Here is a 14,288-nt window from a genome sequence, read left to right on the forward strand (position 1 = left end):
TTTTAAAGTTGGAAATGCTGTAATTTAGTCAAAGTAAAAAGGTCTAAATTTATTGGTTCAAATGATTTCAAGGGAAAGGATACAAAGCCATAATGGGAAATATAAACGTGTGTGGATTATTTTAGGATAGGAGGAACTAGGCAAATGGGAAATATGGTATAAGGAATTTCCATGAGACACACTATGAAGTACAGAGCAAGCTTTTTGTAAATATCTATAAACATATTTTATAAAAATACAATTAATGACCAATCAACTTTGCTTCTAAATCAATCTGGAAGGAAAAAGAAGTAATTTCAAAAGTAGATGACAGAACCAGAGAAGCAGGTATCAAAATGCTTACTGCTGAAACTAGTCAAAACCAGTGGCTCAATGTATTACAATATATTGTTGAAGAGATTTTAATCTTAAAACTCTTTATTTTCTATGAAAAGAATACCAAATACAAAGTGTTAACTGGATCGCTAGACCAGAAATAGGATGTGACAAGATAGTCTGGATATACCACACTGTTCTAATAGTACCTTTTATAAGAAAGGTGCTGAAAAACTCTTTTGTTTAACTTTAAACATAAATGCATATGATTTGAAATGAAGAAAACCCACAGAATGTAGCAGAAATCTAAAACTATAATAGAAGAGATTACTTATTAAGAGATTACTTACTCAAGCTGGTCATAATTAACACACATCAGTGGCACCTCTGTACTACAGCGTTGGTGAAATTTGTAGCCACATGTCTGACAGCGGAAACCTTGGAAAAGCAGCTTTCGACAAAAGTCACAGAATGCTAAAGTGAAAAATGTCTTCCGTACCTAAAAAATAAAATATCAGCACTATTAAAGCAAGATTTTGATTCTGGAAAGCCTGACAAGTACTTCACAAGTAATTAGAGATATTTCTTCTTGGTTCCCCTGTTACTTTCAAAAGCAAATCTTTAATTTTTAAAAAAATTCTATGAAAACTTCTACATAAAGGAGGATCCTATTAGGATTCAAACATATATTTAATAATATCAATCAAAAACATTTTTAAAGGGTAGCAATAATTTTCAAATTAAAATTACAACTGCTAATATGCTCAGAGTTCAGGATATATGACTCAGGAATGTATTATTTGTATAAAGAAATAATGAGACAATAATTACTAAACAATGAATGGCCATATAGGTAAATTAGAGAAAATGAACGTTCAGGACAATTAAAATTAATTCACAAACCATTCCTCCATATTTTAAAATATCAAAGAGAATTTGTTTCACCAACAAATTTATACTTGGGCACAAAATTTCATTTAAATTCATTCACAAAAAATTAATTTAAGAGGGCAACACCTCAATATTCTTTTAAAATGTTTTCTCCCCAAATTATTTTTATGCATCACCTTTTTGAGGATATATATAAATATGAAATGTCTTAAGTTTTGGGCATTTTCCATAGGACTTCAATAACAGAATGGAATTTGGTAGAAGGAGGAGCCATTTTGGATGCCATCTGGGAAGTGATGGTTAGGGACTAAAAGGTCAAAAGAAATAGTGTAATATTTACATCTGTAAGATAGTACAATAGAATTGGCAGCTTTATAACAAGGTTTTAATGAAGTCTAAAAGCACAGATCTTCTCATCAAATTCATGGGAAAATGCTTGAAAGAATAACTAGGAAGAACAACAAGAACAATGACTCTGTCATGAAGACCATCTATCCCAACTATAAGATTTTTTTTTTTTTTTGCTTTTTGGAGGGGGGAAGGCAGTGCAGTTGGGGTTAAGTGACTTGCCCAAGGTCACAAGCTAGTCAGTGTTAAGTGTCTGAGGCCAGATTTGAACTCAGGTCCTCCTGACTCCAGGGCCGGTACTTTATTCACTGCGCCACCTAGCTGTCCCCCAACTATAAGATTTTTATGGGAAAGATATTCACAAAAGCTGGATGTGTTCAAGGCTTATTGAATGTTCTAGTTCAGATTTCTGCCCTTCTTTTTCAGAAGATTATTTCCTAGACTTTGGGGTATTTCTGATTGGAGATATTTTACCCCTAACATGAAGACAGATAGTCTTAATTTTTGGTTACATATAAGACTTTGGCATCTTATGCTATTATCTTCTAAAAGCAGAAGTCATTTAGAAAGAGAAATGCCCAGAAGCTCAGAGGGAAGTTGGGAGGATGTATTCCACGTATCAGAATGTACATGTTTATGTACATGCAACTGAGGAGGAAGAAAGGCATTACTACAACAAGTAAAACCAGAAATTAGCATTTCACAATACTCAGTTCATGAAGTAACGGGACTTACAAGTAGCAAAGAAGTTATTAAAGACATATTGAGCATAAAATGCAAATATGACAAACATATTAAAGATGCCTATCACAACTGAGCTTCTCTTCAAATATTAATACCTTTTATAAAAGCAGCATGCTTTTTTTCTCCTTCCCTCCCCTCCCTTAAAAATTTTTTTTTTATTTCTTTGCTTTTTGGAGGGCAGTTGGGGTTAAGTGACTTGCCCAAGGTCACATGGCTAGTAAGTGTTAAGTATCTGAGGCCAGATTTGAACTCAGGTCCTCCTGAATCCAGGGCCAGTACTCTAATCACTGAGTCACCTAGCCGCCCCCTCCCCTTCCTTCTGATCATCATTTTGGGATATAATAGTCCCTTCAACAAGCCAACAGTAGAAGGGTAAAAATCCATGAAGGAGGAATATGAAAGAACTCTCAAGTAGCAGTGGAAAAGAAGTAGCTACAGAACCAAATTCTGAGCTGCTGATCCAGAAAGTACAGAACCTAACCTGTGTTGGACTTCAGGTTAAGTAGCTCACATTCTGAGGAAGCAACCCAATCCTTTCTACCAAATTTTAAAAATGATCACGTTTGCAATTAAAGCTTTTCTCCTGAAACAGAATGTTATCCTCCATATCATTACTTACTTATTTTCTCCCCTCTCCCCTAGAAGTTCCTTCATAGGAACTTGAGATACATGTCTGTGAACATTTGAACCATTTCAAAAATCAGAAGGTACATACAAAATTGTGTGTTGTTAGGGGAACATTCTCCAAAACTTCTACATGCAATTCTTCTCCAGTAAGCCAGGAAATATCAGTGTCCCAGCCAATAGGCTTCTTCTCTCTGGAAAATGTAGACATGAGTCCTTCTTGGTTATCATACCTGAAAATCCTTTTATATACCTCATGATGAAGATATGAAAAGTGGTTACTGAGGGTAGAGTGGTATAACTGAGGGAGGTTTGGCTCCCTAGTCTTTCATTGTTAGAAATTTGAATGGCAATAAATTGATTTTTAAGTTTATCCCAAATACATGCATCACTCTTGGACATACAGCAGGGAAGAGAGATGCATTCTATTCTTCTAGTCAGCTCCAGCTGACAACAGCAGAAAACAGCTTGTTCCTGGGATCCAAAAATCAGACATATGGATTTTTCTATCCATTCACAGAAAAGAATGCTCATATGACAAGATTTCCTCAAAAGGAGAATTTTATAGGATTTACTAATTTAAGGCCTTTACAAAATGGTAAGTAGAAGCCTTTTAGAAGAAAGGGTACTCAATTAAAAAACCTTTTTTTTTTATAAGATTTGGAATCACTGCTAATCTAGACACAGCTGAGGCCTTATTTTTACTCTGAGCCTAGTAAGTACTTACTTCAGTACTCCATGATTTATGATTTCCTCAGAGCTGGTGCTCCTGCACCAAAAGAGATCACACTCATACCACCCTTCTTTACCTCAGTAGTTAGTCTTCATGAATTATTGTGGCCCAAAAGCAGTCACCACCTGGTGGCCAGCCTTCTAGTAATGAACCTCTCTCAACTTAGAATCCCATGGAACAAAGATTCACATTCTACAGCTGGGTCTAAATTCAGAATCTTTCTAGTATGGGAGGATTTGTCAGAGCTTGTGGTATAGTCTTGTAGAACCCAGGGTTGCCTTCACACTACAATGAGGCACTGGAGTAAGACTTTAATGGAGAAAATTTGTAATTAAAAGAAAATTTCTATATTTCAAATTAGTCTGTTCTGAAACTGTGAAACAGTTATAAGAAATTCAAGCTACAATTATACTTCTATGATTACAGAACAAGAAAAAATAATTTTTTCTGGTTCAGGAAAATTTCTTTGGAGCATTTCAGAAAAAATTAGGTAATTTCTTCTAAAACTGTTTATTCCTTAAGAGAAACTAAATTTCACAAAGATCTATAGCACCCTATACAAGTCATACCCATCCTGTCTTCTGTACACAGCACAGCATTCTGGGATCAGGCCTCTCATCATTAATGCCTTTTTAAGACTGTCTCGGACTGTCACCCCACATCTTGCTGGCACCTGAAATAGAAATATATGGCAAAGATTGGGTAATATTTATTTTCACATTTGCAAAAAGAAATCTCTCCATTTCCACATGACATTTAAAAGAAAATATTTGCTTTTACAACATATATCCTATAACTAGAATTACTCTATGCATTTTTATGTAGATAGCGCATACTTTAAATTAAAATCATCAATGAAAGTTAATTTCAAATACCAAAAATTACCTACTGAACTAATATAAACAGTGGGATGGAAAAATCTTATGAGAGTATTTTTTTCCTTTACAGACTTGATTAAGAAAAAAGTTCAATAATACAGAGGATCGTTGGTGGTGGTAAAATAGGTACAGAAAATAGGAAGAAAACACTCAAAACAAAATGATCTATATAGCTGGACCAGAATTATGATTTAGGTGATAAGGCAGACTGGATATCAACAATAAAAGACTGTATTAAAATACAAAGGATTAAAAAAATTTTTTTTTGATGTCTTTTGTTTCACACCAAAGACATACCACAGAACCCTCTCCTATCACAAAAAGTTAAGCAAAATCAAGTAACACAGCAACCATATCTGAAATCATAAGCAAAGTTCAGCAACCACAGACTTCTAAACCCTCCCCTAGCAAGAAGGTGGTATATTTCAACATCTGTACACCCAGTCTTGGTCATTGCCTTTTTTCTGAGTTCAGTTGTAACTCAGTGTTAGTTTTAACTTACATTAGCACAGTCTTTCCTTCTATACTAATCTTCTGATTCTGCTTTCTTTGTTTTGCATCTTCATACAAGCCTTTCTAAATTTTCCTCAATATCTCCTTGTTCATTGTTTCTTATGGCACAATAATATACCATTACTTTGCTATACCACAATCTATTCAGTTGTTTCCAAACTGATAGGCACCCTCTCTGTTTCTAGCTGTCTGCTATCACAGAAAGCAGTGCTATGTATGTTTTGGTACCAAAGGGATCTTGCCCTCTATTTTTGGCCTTTATGAGATATATTCCCAGTAGCAGTATAGCAGACTCAAGAGGCATGTACAGTGAGTGATTCTTCTAGTATCCAAATTAGTTTCTATAATGATTAGCTCAATGCATGGCTCTGATAACTGGACATTAGTATTTCTGACTTTTTTTTTTCTTTTCGGAGAGCAATTGGGGTTAAGTGACTTGTCCAAAGTCACATGACTAGTAAGTGTGTCAAGTGTCAGAGGCCGGATTTGAACTCAGGTCCTCCTGACTACAGGGCGGGTGCTCTATTCACTGCTCCACCTACCTGCCCCTATTCCTGACTTTCTACAATAAACTCCTTCATTTGTTACTTTTGTTGTTATCTTTGCAAATCTTATTTGTATATGGTTTGGTCAATTCTCTATATATCTTAAATAGAAAATCTTCATAATTTATTTGCTGCAAAGTTTTTCTCCCTTAAGCAACTGCTATCCTTTTAAATATAGCTGCAATGATTTTGTTCATTCTAACCTCTTAAAATGTATATAACTGACATTACTTATTTTCTTTCTTAATGATCTTTTGTGATCACCTTTAAGAATTCTCTCTCTTGTTACTGTTATGACTATTACCCATTTCCTATTCTCCTTTAATTTATTTTATCATGTGGTATTTCAATTGTGAGACTATTTTCCTGCCAAATTATTTTCCAGTTCTCTCCAAAGGTTTTGTTGAATAGGGAATCTTTCTCTAGTTTCTTGCTACCACTAAAAAGTGCTGCTACAAGCATCCTGGAATCTATGTCTTTCAACTCCTTGAAGGTTTAAGTCCATTTATGGTACTGCTGAGTCAAAGAGTATATAGAATTTACAGACTTCTCATATAGTTCTATGTAGCTTTCTGGAACTGATGGACCAATCCACCCAAAGTGCATTAGTGTGGCTGCCCTTCCATAGGCCTTCTGACACTTACCATTTTTATCTTTTTCACCTTTGCCAATCTGGTGAGTAAGAAGTGAAACTTCAGAGTTGTTTCAATTGACATTTCTCTTATTATTGATGATGCAGCATTCTTTCATACAGATGCTCATCTGATATTTTGCATTTTATCTTTTGAAAACTTCCTTTTCTACCATATGATGACTTACCTATTAGAAAATGGCTCTTGGTCTTATAAGGAAATATCATCTCTATATATATCTTAGATATAGTTATATGTGCAAATATTTGATATGAAGATCCTTTTTTAAAAAACTTGGCAGCTTCTTTTTATTTAGCGACATATTTTGTTCAAACAAAAGCTTAATTTTATGAAATTAAAATTGTTTCTATTTTTTTATGATCATCTGTAGCTCCTGAGTTCTTCTAACCCTTCTTATAAAAGCTATCTCCTTCTTCTATCCTCTAGTTGTTTTCGATGTGAGCTTTTGTATTCAAAGTGCTTATCAGATTGTACAAGAGAGGCAGCAGGGAACAATGAATAAAGAAATGACCTCAGTGAACGACCTTGGTTCAAGTTTGTCCCCAGAGAACTACAGACAGTATGACCCTGGGCTGTTTTCATAACCTCTCAGTGCTCTAGACAACCTCCAAGACTATAAATGGCAGTGAAGTTTCTGATGCACATTAGTATAAGTTTCCTCATCTAGGTGGGGTCCTTATATCAATGAAATCACAAGTTTAGTTTCCGTTCTTAGGTCACATGATTAAAAAGGTTGTTCTACTATGTTTAATAAGATTGTACATGTATAGCCGATATCAGTTCTGGGGCTAATGCTAAAAAATTAAATTGCCTCCATGTGCCCAGGACTTATACAATTATAAAACTCTCTAAAGAAATAAAAGAATACTTGGAGAAATATTCATTGTTGATTCTTCAGATCCACCAATATAATAAAAAAATTATAATACTAATCTGATTTATAAATTTATTGTAAATCTATTAGGGAGTTACTTAATAGGACTAGACAAAAAATAATAATTCATGTATTTAGTTCTCTGGACTCCTATGTTTGAATTTCACATGTTTCTAAGTCTTTCTGGTCTTTTCATCAGGAAACCTTGGAAGTTCTCTACTTCATTAAAGATCCATTTCCCCCTGTAGAATTACACTCAGCTTTGCTAGATAAAGTGTTCTTGGGCGTAAGCCTATATCCTTTGCCTTCTGGAACATCACATATGAAGCTCTCTGTACTCCTTTACCTCAGTGGCTGCTAAATCCAGTGAGCCTGATTCTGGCTACTCCAGTACATGGGGTGGATCTTATATGAAAGACATTTGGAAACATATGGATGAGAAGGCTTAGAGGAATGTATTCACACTAGTTTAAGTCCATCAAAATGTAAAATGTTATTTGCATATTAATTAATTGTTAATAATTACAGCAAATGGGGCGGCTAGGTGGTGTAGTGAATAGAGCACTGGCCCTGGAGTCAGGAGGACTTGAGTTCAATTCCACCTCAGACACAACACAAAACTAACCATGTGACCTTGGACAAGTCACTTAAACCCAATTTCCCTAACTTCCCCCCCTCCAAAAAGAAAAAAAAAATTACAGAAAATGAAGGAAGACTGATAGTCTTATACCTGAATCTTTTTCTTTACTTACTCTAGATATGTGACTCATATCTATTTTCTTTCAAGTTTCTATCATTACTTTTTGGGGCATGGGAAAGGGCAATGATTATCGGAAAGTCTCCATGTATTCATGTGCTTAAAATACTGAAACTAAAATGTGTTGTAAACAAAATGGGATTGAAGTGGATTGAAGAAGGCAAAATATTAAGAAGTACAGTCAAGCTCCCCAATACAATTCTCCTGTCTCTGTTCATTCTGCATAAATTCATACAAGTTATTTCCAGCTTTCTCTAAAATGATCCCTAATTTATTACAATGTAATACTACACTATATTAACATATTATAATTTGTTTAATCATTCCCCAGCTGATGAATGACTACTTTTGTTCAAGTTCTTTGCTATGTGGGGTGAATTCTTCCTCAAGCAAGTGACTAATTAAGTTAGAAGAGATAATTTCAACTACTTGAAATTGAAAAGCTTTTGCACCATCACAATTAGTGTAATTAAGATAAAAGAGGAAGAATTTAACTGGGGAAAAAAAAATCTTTGTACTAAATATTTCAGATAGGGGTTTGATGCCAAAAGCCACTGCCCAATATATAAGTGGTCAAAGGAAATGAACAGACAATTCTCAAAGGATGGATTACAAACTATTAACTGCCATATTAAAAAAATCACAAGTAACTAAGAAGAGAAATGAAAATCAAAACAACTCTAAAGTTTTATCTTACATACAAATTAGCAAAGATGACAAATGATGCCAACAAGCAAAGCTGGAGTAACTACAGAAAGCCAGGCACACTAATGTACTGTTGGTGAGGCTATGAATTGGTCTGACCATTCTAGGAAACAACTATCAAGTCCATTTACTCTGACATGGAGCTTTTACTGCTAAGAATAAACAGGATGATACCTCCTTTCTTTGTAGATGTGTGAGAATACACATGTGGAACATCCCATAAAATGTCAGACTTTCCCGATATGCTGATTGATTTTGTTCAACTCTTTCCCCCCACCAAATTCCATGTTATTGTTATAAAGAATTCCTCTCTGGGAAAAGGAAAGGATATCCTTCCTGGGGAATGTAAGTGATTTAAAAACAAAAGACATCAATGAAAACTTATTTTATAAAATGTCATCTATGAAAGATTGGATTGGATAATCTTTCCATCAAAAGGAAATTATTGTTTGAGTCTATAAAGGACATCTCCCAAGCCAATGGAAGATGTACCTTTTGCAAGCATATGGCTCCTTTTTTTTACCTCATATAATATGAATGCTAAGATAAAAGCTACTGAGAACTTTTTTTTTTTTTAGCAGTTTTCTATAAAAAGTTTGGATTATTTTAAAGTGTATAAGAAAACAACCTTCTAGTTAAAGGTATTTTCCATGTATAATACTTAGTATAACATAGAGAATACAAAGGATATGACTCCTGACTACAAAGGAACTTCTCTTTGGCAATCCTGACTACAATTTACTCGTTACATTTTCTTTCTTTCTTTTTTTTTTTTTTGCTTTTTGGAGGGCAACTGGGGTTAAGTGACTTGCCAAAGGTCACATGGCTAGTTTTTGTGTTAAGTGTCTGAGGCTGGATTTGAACTCAGGGCCTCCTGACTCCAGGGCCAGTGTTCTATTCACTGTACCACCTAGCCGCCCCTACTCGTTACATTTTCTTTTTCTTTTTTTTTTCTTTTAAGCAACTGGGGTTAAGTAACTTGCTTAAGGTTACACGGCCAGTTATTTCAGGGTGTGGTGCTAACTATCTGAGCCTGGATTTGATCCCCAGGTCATCCCGACACTAGGGCTGGTGCTTTTACTCGCTGAGCCACCTGGCTGCCCCTAAAAAAAATAAAATAAAGAAATTGTTACATTTTCAATGTCAGCCAAAGTAGGTTCCTCATTTCCACCTAATGCTAGTATTAATTTAACAGAAAGGCAACAGGATACGGTGGATAAATTGCGACCAAAAGTCAAGGAGAGGTTCAAATCCTATTTCTGAGAGCCAGGCTTTGTTAAAAAACATCATGGGGGTGCAGAGTCAAGATGGCAGAGTAGAAACAGGACTTCCACAGGGCTCCACCTCTCACCTCCTCCAATTCATGTAAAAGGTGACTCTGAACAAACTTTGGAGCTACAGAATTCACAAAATGACACAGAGAAGCTAACCTCCCGCCAAGGACAGCCCAGCTGGGAGCAGCCAGCGCAGTGCTCTGGGAGCCAACCGAAGTTTTAGCCCCAGGGCAGTCCTGACCAGCCGCTGGCAGGAGGGACTTCAGATCACCAGCAGCTGTGGTGGTTTCCAGAATTATCAAGCCATAGATGCTAGGGACAAAGTAAGAGGTCAGTGCAGTGTGGACTTTGGGATCCAGTAGTTGGGAGTGTGGTCAGTATCTGCCCCTGGGGCAAGAAGCCACTAAGAAGCAAGCTTCAGCTCCTGCTCTGCAGTTTGTAGGGGGACCAAGTGACAAGTTTGTAGGGTAATCACTCTTGCTTTAACCTGCTTGGATCTGGATTGTGGTCTACAGTGGAGGTCCTGGGGTATGTGACCAGCTTGCCAGAGTGTGTGGAGGCTTCAGAGAGGGCACCCAACTAACACTTCCAGCAGCTGGGAAAACCTCAGCGTTTGGTATGAAGCTCCCCTGTCTGGTAGCAGAGTCTAATTGAGTGGCAACATGAGCAAATGAGGGAAGCAAAGCAAACAGAGGAATCCAACATTAGACTCCTATTTTGGGGACAAAAAGGATCAAAGCATGGAACAGGAGGAAGACAGTAAAGTCAGAACTGCACCAAAAGCTTCCAAGAAAAATACGAGATGATTACAGGCCATAGAGGACCTTAAGAAGGATTTTGAAAAGCAAATAAGAGAAGTGGAGGAAAAATTGGGAAGAGAAATGAGAACAATGCAAGAAAATTATGAAATGAGAGCCAACAACCTGAATGAGGAAAATAACACCTTAAAAAAATAGACTAACTCAAATGGCAAAAGAGGCTCAAAAAGGCAGTGAATGCCTTAAAAAGGCAAATTTGCCAGATAGAAAAAGAATTTCAAAAGCTCACTGAAGAGAATCATTCCTTCAGAATTAGATTGGAGCAAATGGAAGCTAGTGACTTTATGAGAAATCAAGATACTATTAAACATATCCAAACAAATGAAAAAATAGAAGGCAATGTGAAATATCTCTTTTGGGGAAAACCACTGACCTGGAAAATAGATCCAGGAGAGATAATTTGAAAATTATTGGACTACCTGAAAGCCATGATCAAAAAAAGAACCTAGAAATCATCTTCCAAGAAATTCTCAAGGAAAACTGCCCTGATATTTTTGAACCAGAGGGCAAAATAGAGGTTGAAAGAATCCACTGATCACCTCCTGAAAAATATCCTAAAAAGAAAATTCTTAGGAATATTATAGCCAGGTTCTGGAGTTCCCAGATCAAGGAGAAAATATTACAAGCAGCCAGGAAGAAACAATTTGAATATTGTGGAAACACATTCAGTATAACACAGGATCTGGCAGTTTCTACACTGAGGGACTGAAGGGCTTGGAATATGATATTCTGTAGATCAAAGGAGCTGGGATTAAAACCCAGAATCACCTACCCAGCAAAACTGAGTATCATGTTTCAGGGGAAAATATGGTCATTCAATGGAATAGAGGACTTTCAAGTATTCTTGATGAAAAAACCAGAGTTGACTAGAAAATTTGACATTCAAATACAAGAAGCAAGAGAAGCATGAGAGGGTAAACAGGGAAAAGAAATCATAAGGAACCTATCAAAGTCGAACTATTTACATCCCTACATGGAAAAACGATAACTGTAACTTATGAAACTTTTCTCAGTATGAGAATTGTTGAAGGGAATATAAACTTATATATTTATATATACATACATATATATGTCTATATAGGAGGGTATATGGGCATATGAATCTATATGTGAACGTGTGTACATATATGTACAGGTATACATAGATAGAGGGTACAGGACCAATTGAATAGGAAGGGATGATACTTAAAAGGTGAAATTAAGAGGTGAGAGAGGAATATAATGAGAGGAGATGGGGAGAGACAGAATGGGGTAAACTATCTCATGTAGAAGAGGCAAGGGAAAATGGTTACAATGGAGGGGAAGAACAGGAAGACAAAAGGGAATGGGTCAACCTTATTCTCACTGAATTTGGCTTAGGGAGGGAATGACATACACACTAAATAGGGTATCTCACCCTATAGGAGAGTAGGGGAGAAGGGGAAGAGAGGGGGGATAATGGAAGGGAGGGCAGGCTGGGGGAGAGGGAAGTTGGAAGCACCTACTTTTGAAAAGGGATAGGATCAAAGTAGAGAACAGAACAAGTGGGAGGTAGGATAGGAGGGAGGGAAATATAGTCAGTCTTTCACAATATATCCACTATGGAAATGTTTTGCATTGCTACACATGTACAACGTATACTGAATTGCTTATCTTCCCAGTAAGGGTGGGTGACAAGTGAGAAAAGGAATGAATATGGAATTCAAAGTTTTAAAATCAAATGTTTAAAAAAAAAATATATATACTATTATTAATATTATTTTACATGTAACTGGGAAATAAGACATATAGGCACTGGGGCACAGAGATCCACCATGCCCTACTGGAAAGTTGGAGGGGGTATGGGAGAAGATATGGGAGACAACAGATTTGAGGAGGGGATATTTTGGAGTGGTGGGTAGGGGAAAAATGGGGAGAAAATTTGTAACTCAAAATCTTGCAGAAATGAATGATATAAACTATTAGTTAATAAAAGCATTTGATTAAAAAGAAAAACCAATGCATCATGGCCATATCACTTAATTTCTCTGAGCCTCAAGCAACACACTAAAAATCCTGTTGGCTAAATCTCAGAGAGGGATATGCCGTGAGATTATGACATGGAGATTTATGTCACCTCTTCTCCTAAAATAGCAGAAATGATTTTAAATCCACTAAATCAGGAATGAACATGTATCCTACACCAATGAAATCAAAGATCACCGACATACTGACATAAAGTTTATTAGGAAAGGGCTCTTGGTACTAAGATAGTGACTGGATAGTTGGGGTGGGTTATCTATTACATGATTAATTTGCTGCTCACAAAGAGGACAAGAAAATTCAGTGACAAAAACATTTATAAAGGAGTATTCCTTCATTTCTTCAATAAAAAATTCTATAATCTTTAATATTGCATGAGTGTATCAAAAGGATTCCTTGGTATAATTCAAGGAATTGGGCACTAGTTTAGAAGATCTTAAGAAGATCTTATATTTGAAAATATGGATATTTTTATCAATCTAAAGTAGAAGAGTTAACTTTTCTCTTTTAATGATCTCATTCTCCAATAGATGAAAGGAATCTGGAAGCAACCTAATATTACATCGTTTTTAAACAATGTTTATCCTAGTTTTTCATGTCAGTACAACATTAATTTCTGCTATGTAACAGAAGGAATTGAAAGAATAATTCTTACATCATTTACTAGATTCTGATGCTAAGCATCAAGCTATTTTATCTCTTTCTTTCTTGCTATACCGTTCATATAACTGTTGATGTTTTAGTTTAAAATTTCTTGACTTCTAGCTCTTGTTGAGTTATGCATATAACAGAGAGGAATAATAAAAAAAATAATGATATCAACAAAAGACTCAAGCAGAAATGAAAAAATATGGAGAGTTCTAATCACGATAGACATTTCCCATTTGATTCCCACCATATCCCTTTTCAGTTTCTCTTTCTGTTCTCCTATGTTTATTATACTTTACTTACTACTCACAGATTCTCACTACTTAGAAGGTACACAACTCATAAGTGATTAAACCTACCTCCTCCCTGCCCCCAAATCTAACAATTTGTTAAGAGTCTTGCCAGGTAGGATGTCAAATTTAAGAACTTTCACATTAATCACAGCATCTTCATAAAAACATCCACAGAGAACAACTTCAAAGTTCTATTAACACTATAATAATAGCGATACATGAAATTTAATCTAATTTTTGTTGCAAAATATTTTGAGCTTTGAGTACAAAAATGCTTCTCACAATTGCTTCCTTTTTTATTTGTTTGATATAAATATGAGTTTACCTAATGGAGAAATTGGCTTAAAGGAACAATCTAAAGGTCTGGAAATGTTGATTGCATAGCACACCATCAAACACAATTATTTCTTCCTTCATCAAACATTTTTAATACAATCATCTTTTATAAGAAATTTCTTTAACAAAGCACTAGAAGCTGGAGAGTTGATGGTAATTACTTTTTTAAAACTGAATATGTAAAATGATGTTACATTTCCTGCTGTGAACAACATTATTTTTCTACTACATCTGGTGCAGAATTTGATGGATGGATCACAAATTCATTTTTAAAAATTCTTTTACTTTTAGACAGTCTCATTAAAGCTACACTTTTAAAACATGCTCTTTGCGCTCAC

General features: G+C 35.5%; 1 protein-coding gene across 4 annotated transcripts in view; it reads right to left on the reverse strand.

Annotated features, from left to right (window-relative positions):
* BRAF (B-Raf proto-oncogene, serine/threonine kinase) overlaps window positions 1–14,288 on the reverse strand; it is a 169,505-nt gene that overhangs the window by 71,481 nt on the left and 83,736 nt on the right. For all 4 annotated transcript variants that reach the window (XM_069087369.1, XM_069087371.1, XM_069087368.1 and 1 more), the window contains exons 4-6: window positions 4,225–4,328; window positions 3,014–3,116; window positions 666–814 (exon numbers count right to left, since the gene is read on the reverse strand). In XM_069087369.1, the coding sequence (XP_068943470.1) occupies window positions 666–814; window positions 3,014–3,116; window positions 4,225–4,328 (356 nt within the window). The remainder of the gene's footprint in view (window positions 1–665; window positions 815–3,013; window positions 3,117–4,224; window positions 4,329–14,288) is intronic.

This window comes from Petaurus breviceps, unplaced genomic scaffold, assembly GCF_028583685.1.
Source record: "Petaurus breviceps papuanus isolate PSGF00001 unplaced genomic scaffold, PetGlider_PUasm1.0 181, whole genome shotgun sequence".
In the NCBI taxonomy this organism is placed as follows: domain Eukaryota; kingdom Metazoa; phylum Chordata; class Mammalia; order Diprotodontia; family Petauridae; genus Petaurus; species Petaurus breviceps.